The sequence below is a fragment of the Schistocerca cancellata genome, chromosome 12 (genome assembly GCF_023864275.1).
Source record: "Schistocerca cancellata isolate TAMUIC-IGC-003103 chromosome 12, iqSchCanc2.1, whole genome shotgun sequence".
Taxonomy (NCBI): domain Eukaryota; kingdom Metazoa; phylum Arthropoda; class Insecta; order Orthoptera; family Acrididae; genus Schistocerca; species Schistocerca cancellata.
The window spans coordinates 55,131,287-55,155,515 of NC_064637.1; the positions used below are offsets into that span (position 1 = coordinate 55,131,287).

The 24,229-nt window shown below is 44.9% G+C and overlaps 1 protein-coding gene across 1 annotated transcript in view; it reads left to right on the plus strand.

The window, feature by feature from the left end:
- LOC126109449 (C3 and PZP-like alpha-2-macroglobulin domain-containing protein 8) overlaps positions 1–24,229 on the plus strand; it is a 968,006-nt gene that overhangs the window by 900,617 nt on the left and 43,160 nt on the right. The window contains exon 25 of the mRNA XM_049914479.1: positions 19,560–19,702. Within this exon, the coding sequence (XP_049770436.1) occupies positions 19,560–19,702 (143 nt within the window). The remainder of the gene's footprint in view (positions 1–19,559; positions 19,703–24,229) is intronic.

Below are 24,229 nucleotides of genomic sequence, written 5' to 3' on the forward strand. Positions count from 1 at the left end.
CCTTCCTGGCACAAAGTAACAATCCGGAGGCGATCGAACCGCGGTATTGACCGTCTAGGCATGGTTGAACTACAGACAACACGAGGTGTTTCTCTCCTTCCTGGTGGAATGACTGGAACTGATCGTCTAATAGGCGCTGCTCATGCATGGTTGTTTACATCTTTGGGCAGGTGTAATGACTTCTCTGAACGGTCAAAGGGAATGTGTCTGTAATACAATATCCACAGTGAACGTCTATCTTCGAGTTCTGGGAACTGGGGTGATGCAAAACTTTTTTGATGTGTGTATAAAAAGCCATACAGATCAACCTACTAGAAAGGATCGCTGGCCAGACAGCACTCAGGATCTCGAAAGAGAAGACCAAATTCATGACAAGTGACCAATACGGACCACAGTTCCTTGAAACAGAGATTGGACGGATTGAGAGGGTAAAAAAATTCAAATACCGTTTTGAAGCCATACAACAGGACGGACTGGAGAAAGCTGCTGTGGCGGACTGAATGCCAAAAGTGGAGAGAGCTTACGGATTAACTAAAAACATTTACAACAAAAAGTGCATCTCTTGGAATGCCAAAATAAAGCGCTGCAATACTGTGGTAAAAACATAGTGTCTGTATTCCCGTGAGTGCCTCTCAATGAAGTACAAGTTGGAAAAGCAGGAGATACTTGAAAGAAGAATATTACAGAAAATCATGAGTCCAACCCAGGTTGAAACTGGCTGGAAACTTCGGAGCAATAATGAAATTTACAAAGAGATGGGGGAATCACGTAGACCATGAAAAAGAAGTTAACATTTCTAGGATATTTGTACAGAATGGACAAAACCAGACTAACCAAAAGGTATATTCGACTACCTGCGAAGGAAGAAGACTACGATGACATGGATTAAGGAAGCTCGTAAAGATCTGGAAAGGCAACATTCAGGAAGTTCAGAAGTTAAATAGGGATACATTTCGGACCATGATTTAAAAATTTGTAATGATTTCAAGTCCAAAAAGCTAAGAAGACTGGAAGAGCCTGGACGGATGAACAGAATCAACAGCATAGCGTCCATGCGAAGGAGTATTGGAGAAATAGGAAACTTCGGACAAAGACGAAATGAAATTGTAGCGTGATTCTAAATGGTCAATTCCCAAATAAAAAAAAAGGCAATGTACTGAATACAGAGCATCGCACATCCCAAACCCCTAAGGACAGAAACTTGAAATTTGGAGAGGGTGTTGATCTTATACTGCAGGCGTCGTTTAAGAAGGGACTTTTCGAAATTCCACCCTTAAGGGATTGAAATAGGGGATGAAAGGTTGAAAATATGTGGACACTAAGGCAATTTTGAAACCAGACCTACGAAAATTGGTATTTGGTTTCTCGGTCAAAGAAACATGTGTTTCCACATTTTTGGCTGTTTAGCCCTTATGGTGGTGAAAAAGTGTGTGAAAACTTTTTTTTAAGTAAATCATTATTAAATAACTACTAAGGTATTTTTAAAATTGCAGCTATGAAAATTGGTTACAAATTAAAAATAAGTGTTTCAATGTTTTTGGAAATTCAACCTCTAAGGGGGTGACATAGGAAATGAAATATTTATGAAGTATTTCATTAAGAAAGCATTTTATAGATAAATCTGTGAACATTTGAATTTGGCTTCTCAGTAAAAAATAAAAAATACTTGTTTCACTGATTTGGAAATTCAACCCCTGCTGGAGTGAAATAGTGGATGAAACTTTTTATGAAAATATTTCGTTATGAAAGCACTTTTGAAGCTAAATCTAAGAAAATTTCAATTTTCCTTCTCTGTTAGGAATTTAAAAAAATGACACATTTCACGGCTTTTGAAAATTCGACTCCTAAGGAAGTTCAATAGGAGGTGTATGTTCAATGAGAAGTTTTTCTTATGAAAGCATTTTTTAAAGCTAAGTCTATGGTAACCAGTATTTACGAGTAGCTTCTCTGTTAGAAATGAAAGAACATGTGTTCACTGTTTTTGGGGGTTCAAACCCAAAGGCGTGGAATAGGGGTGAAGATTTTTAAGAAAGTATGTCGATGTACTATAAAATTTTAAAGGTAAATATATGAAATTTGCTACTTCACTACACGTTCCCATATAAAGAAATATGTGTCAGGGCACAAAAGTTTCTATGGAAATATGACCACAAAAACGCAATACCCATGATTAATAAAAATCTTGGACTCCAGCTGCCAGTATCGCTTTTTGGTCAGAAGTACATTCAGCAAAGACCTTATCTGTGGGCTTAATTGCCGTGAAAACTTTAGATGTTGCTGCAATTTGTGAATAACATAAGAATTGGATTAAATAAAAACAAATCTAAAATCTGAGCTGACCGTACAGTCTACGCTAGGGAACCGAGCTAGTTTTGGATAAAATCTGCATCCTCGACTGATTTCACGAAACAACTGTTCACGAATTTGTAGGCCCTGGATTCAGTAATTAGGTTTCAAGTTATCGCGAAGCCTGAAAAGCGTACAGATGTAACCGAAGTTGATGGAGCGTTCTTTGAACGCTGCGACATACGAACTCCAATGACGAGGCAAGTTTTCGCACTGAATAACGAACACTGCGTTCGATAGCTTTCCCGACGACAATATTTCGAGGTGAATGTAAAGAACGAGCAAGGTCATTAGCCTTTTTCTTCAGAGCTGAACCGTACTCTTCAAAGTTCTGAACACATGTGACACTTGAGAGTAACGACACAATTTGACCGTTAAATAGGATCTCGTAGTATCGCCGAAACTCCCTTTGTCGGGTTTGTAACAATACTGGTATTATGGTGTTCCTGTTTATTAGATACTATAGTTGAAGTTGCTATAGTTAAATTCTTTTATCTTGGCGGCTCGCGCGTGCCCGCCCAGACGCGCGAGATTGCTGCGTTGCCAGTTGCACGCGTCAAGAGAAGCAGCGTCATAGTATAGCATAGTTCGCAAGCTTACGTTTAGGGGGAAGCGCGCAGTTCATGAAGTAAAGCCACCACGGCCGCATTAACCCTTTCGCTGCTATAAAGACGTGCTCCCTGCATTCCGCGCTGTGCGCGATTTTGTCACTGCACTGCTCACCTGTGCAGACACATCGTGTTCCGACTGCTTTGACACTCTTATCAATCGATTCCACAAAAACTATTTGGCCCAAAAATTTGATTTTTACACATCTTCTTGACTGATACCTTCCCCCCATAAATGACTTAATTTTGTTTCGATGTTCAACGCAGTTATTATGCAGCATTAAATATAGTAAACCATTGCACGAAATTTTGAAGAGTTTGCAGAGGTAAAAGTCCATAGAGTATACTTTCCGTATGGTCGATTTTAGTTGCCACAATGCTGAGAATGAAATGTGGACAAGATACCTAAATTTCATATAAAATTTACTGTATAACAATAGCTCATTTAAGTACCACATAGGTGTCGTATGTAATATTGAGAAATATTCCGTCTTTCGCGACTGTAACAAAAGTTTTATTTACACTGAGCACGTTTGGCTTTATTTTAAAGCACTTCCATCAATCAAAAGGAAGTAGACAAAATACATTAAACAAAACTGTGGACTTACAAAAACATTAGGACTTGAATATACCGTCTATCAGTGAAGTGCTCTGAGCTATGTCAAATATAATTTTTGTGTGTGGCACACACAAACATCATTTATTTGCTAAAACAGTGATCTGCCAACACAAACGTTGAATATTGTGTTACCGCAGCACAAAACTACGAAAGGTGACTTGGCAATGGAGGAGACAAAATTCTGTCCACTGAAGATGCTTCAAAAGAGAGAAACCCGTCTGGTCTAAATAAGTCCCTTATTACAGTTGGAGAAGAGGAATATATTTCAGTACCATTGGTAAAACTGCGACAGTGGAACAAAAACAAGAAAGAGAACGTGAGTACCATTGTGTATGTACCATACCTTTCCTTGATTGAAGTGCTGTAAAATAAAGCCAAGCGCGTCCGGTGTAAATAATACTTTTATTACAGTCGCGAAAGACGGAATATTTCTCAATATTACATACGACACCTATGTCGTACTTAAATTAAATGAGATATTGTTATACAGTAAATTTTATATGAAATTTAGGTATCTTGTCCACATTTCATTCTCGACATTGTGGCAACAAAAATCGACCATACGGAAAGTATACGCTATGGACTTCTCCCCCGCAAACTCTTCAAAATTTCGTGCAATGGTTTACTACATTTAATGCTGCATAATAACTGCGTTGAACATCGAAGCAAAAGTAAGTCATTTATGGGTGGAAGGTATCAGTCAAGAAGACGTGTAAAAATCAAATTTTTGGGCCAAATAGTTTTTGTGAAATCGAATGATAAGTGTGTCAAAGCAGTGGGAACACCATGTGTCTGCACAGGCGAGCAGTGCAGTGATGACAAAATCGCGCACAGCGCGGAATGCGGCGAGCACGTGTCTGCAGCAGCGAAAGGGTTAATGAAGAGACAAAGCACTAGAAATTTCAAAAAATTGCATTCAAACGAATATAATTCATGAAGTAAGGCACTTCGATATTGTTTTTAAATAATGAAAATATTAAGCACGCGCAAGGTTTGAACTCATAACCTTCCACATAGCAGCGTAACGCCTTAACCGTTACGCTAATGCACCTCGTGTGACTACATAACGTCGTGAGAGATTACATAACGCTATGATGACTATAACACGTCACGCAAAATACTGACAAACACTGTTGGTATGACTATGAATTACTCACGCTTCGTCGAAGTACAATGGGAAATAAACAATTACCGCTGTTATTTATTGCGAAAAAGCGGTTCGTGAGAGTGATACAAACACCTTTCCTTGCTATTGCCTGAATTAGGAGTCTTATTGCTTGTTTGGTTTAATTAATTAATACAATATGAAGCAATTGGTATAAAGAATGCTTTTTCCAAACTTTCTATAAAAGAATGTCTGCTATCAAGACATTGCTTTTGTTCTATTACTTTATTTATGACTGAACGTTTCTAAAACTGAAGACACTCGTCCATCCCATCCTGATTTAGGTTTTCTGTGATTTCCCTAAATCACTCCAGGCAAATGCCGGTTCCTTTAAAAGGGCACAGCCAACTTCCTTTCCCGTCCTTCCCTAATCCGATGAGACCGATGACCTCGCTGTCTGGTCTCCTTCTTCAAAACCAACCAACTCGTCCATGCTGTGCACTGCAGTCGAGATGTGGCAACGTCGTTCTCTGTTCATTGGCTGACTGTGTTTTGTGACGTCAGATGCGCAGAACGAACCTAAACTCGGCCGCCAACATAAATGACGCGCACTTTAGTAGCTAGCAAGATTACACGCCTCTTCTATCATTCCCGAATACATTGATGAAATGTTTCTTTATAAATGTATAAAAAAGTAGCCCCAATTTTAATTAACACCTGAAAATATTATAAAAATTTTTACACATATAAATGAATGTATATATTAATTGAACGAAACGATGTACTAATGAGAGAATGTATTTTTAATTATTCATGAATTATTTTGTAAAAAAAGAATCTGTGTGTTAAAATGTGAAAAGCAAATGTAGTTGGTACATTCGTTTGTCTAGCGATATAAAAAAGCGGAACGCGATATGTTCGCTTTCTCTCCCTCTTTTGTCCTCCGCTACCGACACAAGCTGTGTAAATGTTACATGTGTAACTTGTATGCTTTTGTTTAATAATTATGTTAATTTGATGTTAAGTAGCCGTGTTTCATTTGAAGATCCCTTTCGCCGCTATTCATGTTACACTATGTGATTTTATTATACTTTTTTTTTTTTTAATCCAGTTTCAGGCTGCATCGAAGAGAATTTGCTCGCGCATTGCTAGGTGGTCACGGCCGAACACTCTTAGTGTTCATTCGTCGTTTAATCCGTCAGGTTACAATTCATACGTTACTGAGATCATGTTCACCGATCTGTTTCTCTCAAAATCCAGGCAATGTTATTACGCGAACCGCGTAATATCTAGATCGGTCGTTGGTCTCCAAAGAATGCCACCGAACAATGCACTCTCCGATCTGATGTACTGACGATGCAGGAAGGCAGAATTCAGCTTAATTAGAAAAGGGAGCAAAATTTTTCTGTGTTATGTTTTATCACTTCAGTAGTATTGCTTCCATCAAGGCAAGGAAAATTCTGTAGTGTTCTCAATCAGTGCTTACCAGCTATTCAATGCTTGCTTAAAAGTCAGGTTTATCAGCAGAGATCAAACCTACTAACACTCTATTTTAATTCATTAATTCATATCTATTTAACCAATAATAATATATCTTGGTTTTTATTTATTTTTTATTGAGAAACGATACACTATCCCTCGATGTTCCCCCACGTATGGAACAGTGAGACTGTCCTACCATGAATTACATCGAAGCAAACGGTCAATTGACACACAGTCAACTCGTATTTAGAAAACATTATTCTTGTGAAACACCACTAGTGTTGCGTGCTATTGAGGAGGTACGAGGTGCATTCAAGTTCTACGGCCTCCAATTTTTTTCCTAATTAACTACTCACCCGAAATCGATGAAACTGGCTTTACTTCTCGACGTAATCGCCCTGCAGACGTACACATTTTTCACAAGGCTGACGCCATGGTTCCATGGCAGCGGCGAAGGCTTCTTTAGGAGTCTGGTTTGACCACTGGAAAATCGCTGAGGCAATAGCAGCACGGCTGGTGAATGTGCAGCCACGGAGAGTGTCTTTCATTCTTGGAAAAAGCCAAAAGTCACTACCAGCCAGGTCAGGTGAGTAGGGAGCATGAGTAATCACTTCAAAGTTGTTATCACGAAGAAACTGTTGCGTAACGTTAGCTCGATGTGCGGGTGCGCTGTCTTGGTGAAACAGCACACGCGCAGTCCTTCCCGGACGTTTTTGTTGCAGTGCAGGAAGGAATTTGTTCTTCAAAACATTTTCGTAGGATGCACTTGTTACCGTAGTGCCCTTTGTAACGCAATGGGTAAGGGTTACGCCCTCGCTGTCCCAGAACATGGACACTATCATTTTTTCAGCACTGGCGGTTACCCGAAATTCTTTTGGTGGCGGTGAATCTGTGTGCTTCCATTGTGCTGACTGGCGCTTTGTTTCTGGATTGAAAAATGGCATCCACGTCTCATCCATTGTCACAACCGACGAAAAGAAAGTCCCATTCATGCTGTCGTTGCACGTCAACATTGCTTGGCAACATGCCACACAGGCAGCCATGTGGTCGTCTGTCAGCATTCGTGGCACCCACCTGGATGCCTTTTTTCGCATTTTCAGGTCGTCATGCAGGATTGTGTGCACAGAACCCACAGAAATGCCAACTCTGGAGGCGATCTGTTCAACAGTCATTCGGCGATCTCCCAAAACAATTCTCTCCGCTTTCTCGATCGTGACGTCAGACCGGCTTGTGCGAGCCCGAGGTTGTTTCGGTTTGTTGTCACACGATGTTCTGCCTTCATTAAACTGTCGCACCCACGAACGCACTTTCGACATCCATAACTCCATCACCACATGTCTCCTTCAACTGTCGATGAATTTCAATTGGTTTCACACCACGCAAACTCAGAAAACGAATGATTGCACGCTGTTCAAGTAAGGAAAACGTCGCCATTTTAAGTATTTAAAACAGTTCTCATTCTTGCCGCTGGCGGTAAAATTCCATCTGCCATACGGTGCTGCCATCTCTGGGACGTATTGACAACGAGTGCGGCCTCATTTTAAAACAATGTGCATTTTTCTATCTCTTTCCAGTCTGGAGGGAAAAAATTGGAGGTCTTAGAAAAAGAATGCACCTCGTAGTTCAGATTGATTCCGTACTTCTCGATTTCCAAAAGGCTTTTGACACTGTACCGCACAAGCGGCTTGTAGTGAAATTGCGTGCTTATGGAATATCGTCTTATTTATGTGACTGGATTCGTGATTTCTTGTCAGCGAGGTCAGAGTTCGTACTAATTGACGGAATGTCATCGAGTAAAACAGAAGTGATTTCTGGCGTTCCCCAAGATAGCGTTTAGGCCCTTTGGTGTCCCCTATGTATATAAACGATTTGGGAGACAATCTCAGCAGCCGTCTTCAGGTTGTTTGAAGATGATGCTGTCGTTTATCGACTAATGAAGTCATCAGAAGAACAAAACAAATTGCAAAATTATTTAGAAAAGATATCTGTATGGTGCGAAAATTGGCAATTGAGCCTAAATAACGAAAAGCGTGAGGTCATCCACGTGAGTGCTAAAAGGAATTCGTTAAACTTCGGTTGCGCGATAAATGAGTCAAATCTAAAGACCGTAAATTCAACTAAATACCTAGGAATTAGAATTACGAACAACCTGAATTGGAAGAAACACATAGAAAATGTTGTGGGGAAGGCTAACCAAAGACTGAGTTTTATTGACAGAACACTTCGAGAATGTAATAGAACTACTAAAGTGACCATCCGTTCTCTTTTAGAATACTGCTGCGCGGTGTGGGATCCTTACCGGATACGGTTGACGGAGTACATGGAAAAAGTTCAAAGAACTGCAGCACGTTTTGTATTAACGCGAAATAGGGGAGAGAGTGCCACTGAAATGATACAGGATTTGGAATAGACATCATTAAAGCAAAGGCGTTTTTGGTTGCGGCGGAATCTTCTCACGAAATTTCAATCACCAATTTTCTCCTCCGGACGCAAAAATATTTTGTTGACGCCGACCTACATAGGGCGAAACGATCACCATTATAAACAAACAACAAATAACAAAATTCCTGGTCATAAATCATTACTTATCGCGCAAAAGTCGCCATAACATGATCTTAGAGTCCACGTGAGATCACAAAAATATGTTTTCCGAGGCATCTTTAACAATTAATTCTGTCATTACACGGAGATGCATTTCAAACCTTATTTCGCGTGCTGCCACCTCAAAAACAGATCGTACGCCGGTATTACGCTATCATATTTCTTTGCCACGGTTGATATGTCAGACATTTTTATCAAAGAAATTTGACAGTGTAATAGGGAACTTTGTCAAATCGGGTCTTTCGTCAAAGAAGTATGTTCAAATCTAGGGCGTCGCCGTAGATTTTATCATAAAAGTCGTTCGTCTTCTGTTCAGTGCAATGTGAAATGTAATCGCTTGGAGCACTGGCGTCGCCACAGCTACTGACGTCTGTAGTGTGTTTGTAAACACGACTGCGAAGTTTAGTTAGCGTTTTCCTTTTCAATAACTCTTTTTAATAACCTTGCTTTGACTTGGGTTCCTTATCAACGACTTCAATGCGCACTGTTAATTGTGTGTTAGGTGGAATATGCTGCAAGTGACTTCGTGTCGACAATCACAGTACAGGCATCCACCTCTACATCTGGAAACATCCAGGAAGCTTTTTAGCTAAGCGGAATAGAGTAGAAGGAAACACTCTAAAGCTGGCCGCTGTGGCCGAGCAGTTCTAGGCCCTTCAGTCCCGAACCGCGTGACTGCCACAGTCACAGGTTCGAATCCTGCCTCGGGCATTGATGTGTGTGATGTCCTTAGGTTAGTTAGGTTTAAGTAGTTTTAAGTTCTATGGGACTGATGACCTCCGATGTTAAGTCCCATAGTGCTCAGAGCCATTTGAACAAAGACTTTAAAAGTATGCTGCGCGCGCGGCGTGAGATAATCCCGGCCAGTTTCTGAACGCTGGGTGCGTTTGTTTCGCGTGTTTACAGCGTAACTTTGTAAACGTCTCTCTAACAACGCCTCTTCGTGGCTCTATAAACCTCTATTGTTCTTGCTTACAGCCGTTTGTTTTTCGCAGTTGAAAGCTATCAAAAGCGCTGCCAGGTGTCATGGTTTTCCTTAATTTGACTTCACTGTAGGAGCGTCTTCGTAGTAAAGATTACATGTATTAAAACTTTATGAATTATGCGACATTTTTTTCACAAATCTCAGTGCTTATCGCGTCGTATTTCTTGTACTACGACGTGCATTCAAGTTCTAAGACCTCCGATTTTTTTTCTAATTAACTACTCACCCGAAATCGATTAAACTAGCGTTAATTCTCGACGTAATTGCCCTGCAGGCGTACACATTTTTCACAACGATGACGCCATGATTCCATGGCAGCGGCGAAGGCTTCTTTAGGAGTCTGTTTTGACCACTGGAAAATCGCTGAGGCAATAGCAGCACGGCTGGTGAATGTGCGGCCACCGAGAGTGTCTTTCATTGATGGAAAAAGCCAAAAGTCACTACGAGCCAGGTCAGGTGAGTAGGGAGCATGAGGAATCACTTCAAAGTTGTTATCAGGAAGAAAGTGTAGCGTAACGTTAGCTCGATGTGCGGGTGCGTTGTCTCGGTGAAACAGCACACGCGCATCCCATCCCGGACGTTTTTGTTGCAGTGCAGGAAGGAATTTGTTCTTCAAAACATTTTCGTAGGATGCACCTGTTACCGTAGTGCCCTTTGGAACGCAATGGGTAAGGATTACACCATCATTTTTTCAGCACTGGCGGTTACCCGAAATTTTTTTGGTGGCGGTGAATCTGTGTGCTTCCATTGAGCTGACTGGCGCTTTGTTTCTGGATTGATAAATGGCATCCACGTCTCATCCATTGTCACAACCGACGAAAAGAAAGTCCCATTCATGCTGTCATTGCGCGTCAACATTGCTCGGCAACATGCCACACAGGCAGCCGTGTGGTCGTCCGTCAGCATTCGTGGCACCCACCTGGATGACACTTTTCGCATTTTCAGGTCGTCGTTCAGGATTGTGTGCACAAAACCCACAGAAATGCCAACTCTGGAGGCGATCTGTTCAACAGTCATTCGGCGATCCCCCAAAACAATTCTCTCCACTTTCGCGATCATGTCGTCAGACCGGCTCGTGCGAGCCCGAGGTTGTTTCGGTTTGTTGTCACACGATGTTCTGCCTTCATTAAACTGTTGCACCCACAAACGCACTTTCGACACATCCATAACTCCATCACCACATGTCTCCTTCAACTGTCGATGAATTTCAATAGGTTTCACACCACGCAAATTCAGCAAACGATTGATTGCACGCTGTTCAAGTAAGAAAAACGTCGCCATTTTAAGTGTTTAAAACAGTTCTCATTCTCGCCGCTGGCGGTAAAATTCCATCTGCCGTACAGTGCTGCCATCTCTGGGACGTATTGACAATGAACGCGGCCTCATTTTAAAACAATGCGCATGTTTCTATCTCTTTCCAGTCCAGAGGAAAAAAAATCGGAGGCCTTAGAACTTGAATGCACCTCGTATCTGTCGTACTAAGGTATGTTATGCAGGAACATTCAGCGGCGTATGTGGATACTGTCTGCGAAATTGATTTCGAATAGAATCAGTAGCACAGAAGTAATAAGTTTAAATTTCATGAGTAGCACAGAAGTGATAAATTTAAATCTCATGCATGATGAATGTACATACAAAGTATTCTGCCTAATGTCTGGTCTGTGTCTTCGTATAGAGAATATCTGATGCCAATGTTCCCTGTCTGCAGCTTCCTCCTTGAGTCTGCTGTGTCTATTTCCTAATCTAATTCCCTCAGCACCACCTGATTTAATTCGACTGCATTCCATTATCCTCGTTTGGGGTTTTTGTTGGTGTCCATATTACACTCCTGGAAATGGAAAAAAGAACACATTGACAGCGGTGTGTCAGACCCACCATACTTGCTCCGGACACTGCGAGAGGGCTGTACAAGCAATGATCACACTCACGGCACAGCGGACACACCAGGAACCGTGGTGTTGGCCGTCGAATGGCGCTAGCTGCGCAGCATTTGTGCACCGCCGCCGTCAGTGTCAGCCAGTTGGCCGTGGCATACGGAGCTCCATCGCAGTCTTTAACACTGGTAGCATGCCGCGACAGCGTGGACGTGAACCGTATGAGCAGTTGACGGACTTTGAGCGAGGGCGTATAGTGGGCATGCGGGAGGCCGGGTGGACGTACCGCCGAATTGCTCAACACGTGGGGCGTGAGGTCTCCACAGTACATCGATGTTGTCGCCAGTGGTCGGCGGAAGGTGCACGTGCCCGTCGACCTGGGACCGGACCGCAGCGACGCACGGATGCACGCCAAGACCGTAGGATCCTACGCAGTGCCGTAGGGGACCGCACCGCCACTTCCCAGCAAATTAGGGACACTGTTGCTCCTGGCGTATCGGCGAGGACCATTCGCAACCGTCTCCATGAAGCTGGGCTACGGTCCCGCACACCGTTAGGCCGTCTTCCGCTCACGCCCCAACATCGTGCAGCCCGCCTCCAGTGGTGTCGCGACAGGCGTGAATGGAGGGACGAATGGAGACGTGTCGTCTTCAGCGATGAGAGTCGCTTCTGCCTTGGTGCCAATGATGGTCGTATGCGTGTTTGGCGCCGTGCAGGTGAGCGCCACAATCAGGACTGCATACGACCGAGGCACACAGGGCCAACACCCGGCATCATGGTGTGGGGAGCGATCTCCTACACTGGCCGTACACCACTGGTGATCGTCGAGGGGACACTGAATAGAGCACGGTACATCCAAACCGTCATCGAACCCATCGTTCTACCATTCCTAGACTGGCAAGGGAACTTGCTGTTCGAACAGGACAATGCACGTCCGCATGTATCCCGTGCCACCCAACGTGCTCTAGAAGGTGTAAGTCAACTACCCTGGTCAGCAAGATCTCCGGATCTGTCCCCCATTGAGCATGTTTGGGACTGGATGAAGCGTCGTCTCACGCGGTCTGCACGTCCAGCACGAACGCTGGTCCAACTGAGGCGCCAGGTGGAAATGGCTTGGCAAGCCGTTCCACAGGACTACATCCAGCATCTCTACGATCGTCTCCATGGGAGAATATCAGCCTGCATTGCTGCGAAAGGTGGATATACACTGTACTAGTGCCGACATTGTGCATGCTCTGTTGCCTGTGTCTATGTGCCTGTGGTTCTGTCAGTGTAATCATGTGATGTATCTGACCCCAGGAATGTGTCAATAAAGTTTCCCCTTCCTGGGACAATGAATTCACGGTGTTCTTATTTCAATTTCCAGGAGTGTATATCCTCCTTTCAAGACACTGTCCATTCCGTTCAACTGCTCTTCCAGGTCTTTAACTGTCTCTGACTGAATTACAATGTTATCGGCAAACCTCAAAATTTTAGTGTCTTCTCCATGGTTTTTAATTCCTACTCCAAATTTTTCTTTTGTTTCCTTTACTGCTTGCTCAATATTCAGATGGAATAACATCCGGGATAGGCTACAACCCTGTCTCACTCCCTTCCCAACCACTGCTTCCCTTTCATGCCCCTCGACTCACTTAACTGCCATCTGTTTCGCTCCCTGTATTTGACCCCTACCAACTTCACAATTTGAAACAGAGTATTCCAGTCAACATTGTCGAAAGCTTTCTCTATGCCTACACATGTTAAAAACGTAGATTTTCCTTTCCTTGCTCTATCTTCTAAGATAAGTCGTTGGATCAGTATTGCCTCACGCCAGTTTATGGCGGGTCATGGCCCATCGAACATAGGCTGGTGTGAGGTGGAGGTTACACCATTACGTTAAGTAATGGTTTTGACTTTGTACATATGTACTGTTTGTGTTTCCTTTATAAATGTATAGCTATGGTGCTCTTTTAATTATTGACAAAGGTCTTCTTAGGCACTTTTGGGTTTTATAGTTGTTCTGAAGAAGGTGTAGTTATCTACGCCGTAACCTGCGTTGACACTAGGTGCTTTTTTCGCAATCGAGGCGGGTTTTTAGTTTTTTAATATATTAACCAACGATTGCTGACGCGCTGCGATGTTGAAGGTTCTTAATTTCTACGGAATCCAAACTGATCTTCCCCCGGTCGGTTTCTACCAGTTTTTCCATTCGTCTGCAAAGAATCCGTGTTAGTATTTGAGAGCCATGACTTATTAAACTGATAGTTCGGTATTTTTCGTTCCTGTCAGCCCTCCTTTCTTTGCGATTGGAATTACTATATTTTTCTTCAAGTCTGAGAGTATTTCCCTTGTCTCCTACAAAATGGTTCAAATGGCTCTGAGCACTACGGGACTTAACTACGGAGGTCATCAGTCCCCTAGAACTTAGAACTACTGAAACCTAAGTAACCGAAGGACAACACATACATCCACAGCCGAGGCAGGATTCGACCTGCGACCGTAGCGGTCGCGCGGATCCAGACTGTAGCGCCTAGAACCACTCGGCCACTCCGGTCGGCGCTTGTCTCCTATATCTTGCACACGAGATGAAAGAGTTTTGTCATGGCTGGCTCTCCCAAGGCTGTTAGTAGTTCTGATGGAATGTTGTCAACTCCCGGTGCCTTCTTTCGACTTAGGTCTTTCAGTGCTCCATCAAATTCTTCGCGCAGTATCATATCTCCCATTTCATCTACATCTACATCCTCTTCCATTTCTATAATATTGTCCTCAAGTACATCGCCCTTTTATAGACCGTCTATATACTTCTTTCACCATACTGGTTTCTCTTCTTTTCTTACAACTGGTTTTCCGTCTGAGCTCTTGATACTCATATAGGTGGTCCTCTTTCCTCCAAAAATCTCTTTAATTTTCCTGTAGTCAGTATCTATCTCACCCCTAGTGATATATGCCTCTACATCCTTATTGTACACATATTTTTACACTCAATGGTCACCACACTGGACTTGCAATAGGGACGACAGTGGTTCAACGCGTCCGGCCATCCTGATTTAGGTTTTCTATGATTACCCTAAGTTGCTTCAGGCAAATGCTATGATGGTTCTCTTGAAAGGGCACAGCCGATTTCCTTCCTCATCCTCCCCTTATCCAATGACCTAGCTGTTTGCTCCCCTACCCTCAAATCAACCAACCAACCAATTGTGTGTGATTTCACAAGCACCTTTATTCTCGGTGCGTTTTTGTTGGAGGAGATGGTATCTCGCGGACCTGATAGGCGTACAGAGATATCTGCACGTTATAAGTTTTGTGTTGGCAGAAGAGCCAACACCGTGTTACTAGAGGAGGCCGAAATGCACGCGTTTTAGCTCACGCAGGCTGGCGTGAGAAGGGAAGAACTATACTGACGTGAGGTCTGGAACATGACAAGTAATTAGAATTCAGAAAGCGGACGTAATTAGTTTGATACTTAACTTTAATTCATTAATGATGAACGTCGCTCTTGACGGTACATGAGTCACAATATTATCTGTTCAGAATACATTCTTGAAGTAATTATAGTAACTGAATATGGCGCCTTGCTAGGTCGTAGCAAATGACGTAGCTGAAGGCTATGCTAAACTGTCGTCTCTGTAAATGAGAGCGTATGTAGTCAGTGAACCATCGCTACAAAGTCGGCTGTATAACTGGGGCGAGCGCTAGGGAGTCTCTCTAGACTAGACCTGCCGTGTGGCGGCGCTCGGTCTGCAATCACTTACAGTCGCGACACGCGGGTCCGACGTATACTAACGGGCCGCGGCCGATTTAAAGGCTACCACCTAGCAAGTGTGGTGACACCACAATAAGGACCTCCTTGTGCAACAAGTGAGTAGAGCATTACAAGAGCATAACTATGTCCACACCAGTATTTTCTTGCGAGATGGAGCGACACCAGATGTCGCTTGCCAGATGAAAGATAGGCTTCGAGAAACCTCCAGTAGCGATCGCATTACCTCTAGTCGATTTCAAGGTGTGTGGCGTTCCAGATCCTCTGACATAAGTCCATGCGACTTCTGGTTGTGGGAATACCTGAAAGATCTTGTCTATCAGAGATGCATCTGGACTCTTCCTGATCTGTTGGCTAGCATATGACAACATATCGGTCTGATTAGGCCTACATCAGATATGATGCAATCACCACTCGACCATGCCGTGTTATGGACGCAGCATGTAGCTCAGTTGGGAGACAATATTGTTGTAACTTGCTGCCACAGGCTAGTAAACGTGCCAGGACTACCGATATCGCGTGTTTGATCGGTCTTTTTCTGCACTCGCACCACAGTCAGACTGCTTACAGCGCCATATATCCACCTGGTGGCAGAGAGTGGAACTATGATTTTTTCAGCATTTCCGTGAGTGCACCAATTAATGGACAAACCTAGGAAGTTTCAGCGTCCTGCTAAATATACAGCCTGTACTACAAAACTCACAGCACCATTAGTTTAACTATAACCAACCTTTTTTTAATTCCACAAAAACAGTAACAAAAATGGCTACAATGAAATGACATAAATAAGGTGACAGATAATTGCAGTCATAAATTACAGCATTGAAAGAATGAGTCTTTAGCAGTAGAACAATTTAGCACCTTCACTGTCACCTTCAACTGGTGGCAGATCAGCATGCACATTTTCTTCTTCTGCAGCCGGTTCCTCATCATCATTTCCCATACCCAAATTTATCAGTCAGTAAATCCTTGATTTGTGTTCCTACCAGGGTAAATTACGTGGACAGAAGAGCAGTCCCGAACAGCGACATCGCAAAATACTTCACTGCCTTGTTATTTTTGTCAGTTCCAGCCTTCTAAACGCATCCATAGGGAGTTCAAGATCTTTCTTTATATCAGACACCCGATGTTTGTCGCCATATTCTTGTATCTGCTTTACTACTGATTTAATTTTCATGCGTGACTTGCAGGTGAGGTTAAGGTCGGGAACGTGACCCAACCCATTCCCTCTCTACTAGGAATCCAGCTCCTAACCTGTACCCATTCTGCTGAAGACAATTAGGAGCATGTTACAATATTTCTTATTGTGATTCTGATATTTAAGTATTTTCTCGAATTTATTTTCCATATACATCTTGTATTCAATATGTTCATCGCTCCCAATATTGTTAAAAACATAACTTGTATATTTGCCCATTAACCAAATCGCTGCGTTATTTTTTGCCTGAGGGTAGTAAATTTGCTCTGGTCTGAAGAAAATATTAGTCGGTACATTGTTTGCTGAAGTTCTTGTTATTTGAGCAATTTCCTCCCTGGTCCACCTGCAGTTGATAATCCGATCTCCACATGTGTAACGATGAGGCACACTATCAACGAGGCTGCATTTGCTGCAGAGGTTAGTGTCACTTAAACCGATGGCAAAGAGACGCTCATTAGTGTTTGGGACGCAGACCTGTGCAGAGCAGTAGTCATCATGCACCACATAAAGGTGACAAGTCTGTTTAGCCAAATATCGCACTAAGATACCTGAGTATTCTACGACTTAGAAATACACTCCTGGAAATTGAAATAAGAACACCGTGAATTCATTGTCCCAGGAAGGGGAAACTTTATTGACACATTCCTGGGGTCAGATACATCACATGATCACACTGACAGAACCACAGGCACATAGACACAGGCAACAGAGCCTGCACAATGTCGGCACTAGTACAGTGTATATCCACCTTTCGCAGCAATGCAGGCTGCTATTCTCCCATGGAGACGATCGTAGAGATGCTGGATGTAGTCCTGTGGAACGGCTTGCCATGCCATTTCCACCTGGCGCCTCAGTTGGACCAGCGTTCGTGCTGGACGTGCAGACCGCGTGAGACGACGCTTCATCCAGTCCCAAACATGCTCAATGGGGGACAGATCCGGAGATCTTGCTGGCCAGGGTAGTTGACTTACACCTTCTAGAGCACGTTGGGTGGCACGGGATACATGCGGACGTGCAATGTCCTGTTGGAACAGCAAGTTCCCTTGCCGGTCTAGGAATGCTAGAACGATGGGTTCGATGACGGTTTGGATGTACCGTGCACTATTCAGTGTCCCCTCGACGATCACCAGTGGTGTACGGCCAGTGTAGGAGATCGCTCCCCACACCATGATGCCGGGTGTTAGCCCTGTGTGCCTCGGTCGTATGCAGTCCTGATTGTGGCGCTCACCTGCACGGCGCCAAACACGCATACGACCATCATTGGCACCAAGGCAGAAGCGACTCTCATCGCTGAAGACGACACGTCTCCATTCGTCCCTCCATTCACGCCTGTCGCGACACCACTGGAGGCGGGCTGCACGATGTTGGGGCGTGAGCGGAAGACGGCCTAACGGTGTGCGGGACCGTAGCCCAGCTTCATGGAGACGGTTGCGAATGGTCCTCGCCGATACCCCAGGAGCAACAGTGTCCCTAATTTGCTGGGAAGTGGCGGTGCGGTCCCCTACGACACTGCGTAGGATCCTACGGTCTTGGCGTGCATCCGTGCGTCGCTGCGGTCCGGTCCCAGATCGACGGGCACGTGCACCTTCCGCCGACCACTGGCGACAACATCGATGTACTGTGGAGACCTCACGCCCCACGTGTTGAGCAATTCGGCGGTACGTCCACCCGGCCTCCCGCATGCCCACTATACGCCCTCGCTCAAAGTCCGTCAACTGCACATACGGTTCACGTCCACGCTGTCGCGGCATGCTACCAGTGTTAAAGACTGCGATGGAGCCCCGTATGCCACGGCAAACTGGCTGACACTGACGGCGGCGGTGCACAAATGCTGCGCAGCTAGCGCCATTCGACGGCCAACACCACGGTTCCTGGTGTGTCCGCTGTGCCGTGCGTGTGATCATTGCTTGTACAGCCCTCTCGCAGTGTCCGGAGCAAGTATGGTGGGTCTGACACACCGGTGTCAATGTGTTCTTTTTTCCATTTCCAGGAGTGTAGATCCCAAGAAATGTCCACCATGTACAGGGCTATTACAAATGATTGAAGCGATTTCATAAATTCACTGTAGCTCCATTCATTGACATATGGTCACGACACACTACAGATATGTAGAAAAACTCATAAAGTTTTGTTCGGCTGAAGCCGCACTTCAGGTTTCTGCCGCCAGAGCGCTCGAGAGCGCAGTGAGACAAAATGGCGACAGGAGCCGAGAAAGCGTATGTCGAGCTTGAAATGCACTCACATCAGTCAGTCATAACAGTGCAACGACACTACAGGACGAAGTTCAACAAAGATCCACCAACTGCTAACTCCATTCGGCGATGGTAAGCGCAGTTCAAAGCTTCTGGATGCCTCTGTAAGGGGAAATCAACGGGTCGGCCTGCAGTGAGCGAAGAAACGGTTGAACGCGTGCGGGCAAGTTTCACGCGTAGCCCGCGGAAGTCGACGAATAAAGCAACCAGGGAGCTAAACGTACCACAGCCGACGGTCAACAGGATGGTGCTCCACCGCACTTCCATCATGATGTTCAGCATTTCTTAAACAGGAGATTGGAAAACCGATGGATCGGTCGTGGTGGAGATCATGATCAGCAATTCATGTCATGGCCTCCACGCTGCTTTCGAACTCATTCATGGGGACATGCTGCGCCGAGTGTGGGAGAAACTTGATTATAGGCTTGATGTCTGCCGAATCACTAAAGGGGCACATATCGAACATTTGTGAATGCCAAAAAAACTTTTTGAGTTTTTGTATGTGTGTGCAAAGCATTGTGAAAATATCTCAAATAATAAAGTTATTGTAGAGCTGTGAAATCGCTTCAATCATTTGTAATAACCCTGTATACAGTTTAATACCTTTCCTTCATCTCTGCACTGTTGCCAACATCACCTTCAAAATTTTCCTTCTCCTCTGTGCCACGCAGTATAATGTAAGTCAGCGTCGTCCTGGGAGTGCCCTCGTGTGAGCGGTTAGCGTGGATGCTGAGGGAACGCCTGTTCCAGGGTCGCGTGAGCTACTCCACATACGCACCAGCCTCCCGGACCCCGTTGCTGGACATCTGGGCGGCAGTCGAAGGCGAGGACTCGTCGGGGCTCCGACACCTCGAGGTCCGCCCTGCCAGGCTGTCCATCAGGGTCTGCTTCAGGTGAGTGGCGTCCCTGGACGCCTCTAGCAGTGCATTGTCCTGCTGAAATTTACCGTTCTCTGAAGCGACACAGCTTACTATTGAATGTAGTCACTGAGGATGGGCTCATCACCAGACTGGTCAACAATTCATTCCACATACATCAACGGTCTTTACTAATTATTAGAAAGTTTCACCCGGTCACAATGACCACTCCACATCCTTGAGTTGTTTCGCTTATTCTTAAACCGACATTTAGCAACTTTCTCATATACAATGACGGAAGAAAAATCCCACCAACAAGAAATAATTAATGTAGAGTAATGAAATTTCAGGAATGCATTTGTGTATGTAACATATTTAACTGGGCTAAATTTAGTGCGAAATAAGCCATTCCAAATGTGAAATACTGGTAGATTAATAACTGGTGTGACCACCAGAGTGTTGAATGCAACATGCAAATGTGCATGCATTGTGTTGTACAGGTGCCCGATGTCAGTTTGTGGGATGGACTCCTACGCCTGTTGCACTTGCTCGGTCAGTACAGGGGTGGTTAATTCTGGTTGTGGATGTCCCACATGTGCTCGATTGGAGAAAGATCTTCGGTAGCTCAGATGGTAGAGCACTTGCCTGCGAAAGGCAAAGGTCCCCAGTTCGAGTCTTGGTCAGGCACACAGTTTTAATCTGACAGGAAGTTTCATATCAGCGCGCACTCCGCTGCAGAGTGAAAATCTCATTCTGGAAACATCCCCCAGGCTGTGGCTAAGCCATGTCTCCGCTATATCCTTTCTTTCAGGAGTGCTAGTTCTGCAAGGTTCGCAGGAGAGCTTCTGTTAAGTTTGGAAGGTAGGAGACGAGACACTGGCAGAAGTAAAGCTGTGAGTACCGGGCGTGAGTCGTGCTTAGGTAGCTCAGATGGTAGAGCACTTGCCCGCGAAAGGCAAAGGTCCCGAGTTCGAGTCTCGGTCGGGCACACAGTTTTAATCTGACAGGAAGTTTCATATCAGCGCACACTCCGCTGCAGAGTGAAAATCTCATTCTGGAAACATCCCCCAGGCTGTGGCTAAGCCTTGTCTCCGCAGTATCCTTTCTTTCAGGAGTGCTAGTTCTGCAAGGTTCGCAGGAGAGCTTCTGTAAAGTTTGGAAGGTAGGAGACGAGGTACTGGCAGAAGTAAAGCTGCGAGGAGCGGGCGTGAGTCGTGCTTTGGTAGCTCAGATCGTAGAGCACTTGCCGGCGAAAGGCAAAGGTGCCGAGTTCGAGTCTCGGTGGGGCACACAGTTTTAATCTGCCAGGACGTTTCATATCAGCGCACAGTCCGCTGCAGAGTGAAAATCTCATTCTGGAGAAAGATCTGTTGATCGAACAGGCCAAGGCAACTGTCGACACCATGTACGATGTTCAAAATGGTTCAAATGGCTCTGAGCACTATGGGTCTTAACATCTGTGGTCATCAGTCCCCTAGAACTTAGAACTACTTAAACCTAACGAACCTAAGGACATCACACACATCCACGCCCGAGGCAGGATTCGAACCTGCGACCGTAGCAGTCGCGCGGTTCCGGACTGAGCGCCTAGAACATGAACAATGTGTTGGGCCCTAACAGCAGTATGTGGGAGAGCGTTATTCTGTTGGAAAACACCCCCTCGAATGCTCTCCACAGGAAAACAGGTTGAGACATCAGATTGACATACAAATTTGCAATCAGGATGCATGGGATAACCACGAAAGTATTCCTGCTGTCATACGAAATCACATAACAGGCCATAACTCCAAGTGTAGGTCCAGAGTAGTTAGCATGCCAGATTGGTTGCAGGCCTTCAATTGGCCTCCTCCCAACCGTCACACAGCCATAACTGGGACTGAGACAGGCCCAGAACCAGTTTTCATGAGAAAACACGACAGACTTCCTGTCTGCCTTCCAATGAGCTCTCGCTTGACACCACTGAAGTCGCAAATGGTGGTGGTTTGGGTTCAGTGGATTGCACGCCACGGGGCGTCTGGATCGGTGCTGTCCCTGAAGTAACACATTTGTACCGGTTCGTTGTCCCACTACGGTGCCACCTGCTGCTCAAATTGTTGCTGCAGATGCGTTACGGTGCGCCAGAGCCACACGTTGAACGCGATTGTCATCCCTCTCGGTAGTGCCATGTGGCCATGCAGAGCCCGGTCTCCTTGCGACCGTGCGTTTTCGTGGTCACTGCTCTAAGCAGTCATGTACAGTGGCTATATTCCTGCAAGTTCTTTATGGGATGTCTCACAAGTAATGTTCAGCTTGTCACAGCCCTATTACATGACCTCGTAAAAATTCAGAGAGCTGGTGACAATGGCGACTTCAAGGCATTCATGAGTAACAACAACTTTCCATTTCAATTCTCAAAGGTAACTAACGCTCACGAACGTTGCGGCGCTTATTTCAAGCAAAGCTGATTAGCATCCTCATACTAGCGCGAAATTTGAATAAACGACTTTTGTTTATCTCGCACAATTCCTTCTTGGTGTCGTAATTTCTTTCCATCACTGTAATGTATGTCAGATCGTGGAGCAGTTGAGTTTAATCTGCCCTGCACATCTTCCTTGGCCGGCCGCTGTGGCCCAGCGGTTCTAGGTGCTTCATTCTGGAACCGTATGACCACTACGGTCGCAGGTTCGAATCCTGCCTCGGGCGTGGATGTGTGTAATGTCTTTAGGGGACTCATGACCTCAGATGTTAAGTCCCATAGTGCTCAGACCCATTTGAACCAATTTGAACATCCCCCTTTACTGACCCGGTTAGCCAGTGAGATTTAACCATTGTGTAATGTGTGTATTATCCTGGGGACCGAGAAACGAAGGAAAGGTATCTTCTCGCTGTAGCCCTCAGTGGTTCACAACCCCACAAGGGGCCACAGCAGTCCACCCACCACACCGCCGCCCCACACCGAACCCAGAGTTATTGTGCAGTTTGGCCCCCAGTAGATCCCCCTTCCCCTGGAAACATCTCATACTAGACGAGTGTAACCCCAAATGTCTACGTGGTAGAGTAATTATGGTGTACATGTACATGGAGACAGTGTGGGAGCAGCAATTGCCGACACAGTGTAACTGAGGGGGAATAAGGGGAACCAGCCCGCATTCGCCGAGGCAGATGGAAAACCGCCTAAAAACCATCCACAGGCTGGCTGCCTCACCGGACCTCGACACTAATCTGCCGGGCGGATTCGAGCCGGGGACCGGCATGCCTTCCCACTCGGGAAGCAGCGCGTTAGACCGCATGGCTAGACAGGTGGGCTAAATGTAACTATTCCCTGAAATCCTTGATGTGACCAGGGCTGGACGTTAGTAAGAACCAACTCTAACCAAAACTGCAAAGTACCTTCTATTTTTACACATACTATGCATAATTAAGTCATAAACTTTTAAGTACCACCATACAAGCTGAGTGACTGGCTCTCTAAGCTAAGGGTGGCAGAGGCCTGAAGGCCAGCAGTTGACCGCTTTGGGTGGGCTACCATTAGAGGAGTGCATTGATTCCTGGTAGCCATCTGACACATTAATGAAACATTTTGGTTAAAAAATCGATTTATTGCTCAGCAAACTATGGCAGTGATGGTGGTACACAAAGAAGCCTACGACCCCAGGACGTAAGGCTGTAGTCGTCCCCTGAAGATATAAAAATTTACATTTATTGTGTTCAATCCGATTTAGATACCTTTAGATACGATGTGTGGTTGTAAAAAATGGTTTTGATTTTAATTGAACATTAACAGGGAATATTTTGAATTAACAAATATTTGGTTCACAATAACCCCGCCTTACCAGTTATGGAACAACTTATGGACCATACTAGTTACGGACTGATGTGAGTAGAAAGTGATAGTTTCAAAAGCAACACAGTCCTCTGCTTTCCAATTTCCTCCAATAATTTGAGTACTTAATTATCCTTTCTTATAACTTCTTGTTTCCCTCCATGATCTGCGTCTCTTGCACCTGCTTTCCAGTACCTTTAGTACATCCCATGTAAAATACAGGGCTATTACAAATGATTGAAGCGATTTCATAAATTCACTGTAGCTCCATTCATTGACATATGGTCACGACACACTACAGATACGTAGAAAAACTTATAATAGTTTTGTTCGGCTGAAGCTGCACTTCAGGTTTCTGCCGCCAGAGCGCTCGAGAGCGCAGTGAGACAAAATGGCGACAGGAGCCGAGAAAGCGTATGTCGTGCTTGAAATGCACTCACATCAGTCAGTCATAACAGTGCAACGACACTTCTGGACGAAGTTCAACAAAGATCCACCAACTGCTAACTCCATTCGGCGATGGTATGCACAGTTTATAGCTTCTGGATGCCTCTGTAAGGGGAAATCAACGGGTCGGCCTGCAGTGAGCGAAGAAACGGTTGAACGCGTGCGGGCAAGTTTCACACGTAGCCCGTGGAAGTCGACGAATAAAGCAAACAGGGAGCTAAACGTACCACAGCCGACGGTTTGGAAAACTTACGGAAAAGGCTAAAGCAGAAGCCTTACCGTTTACAATTGCTACAAGCCCTGACACCCGATGA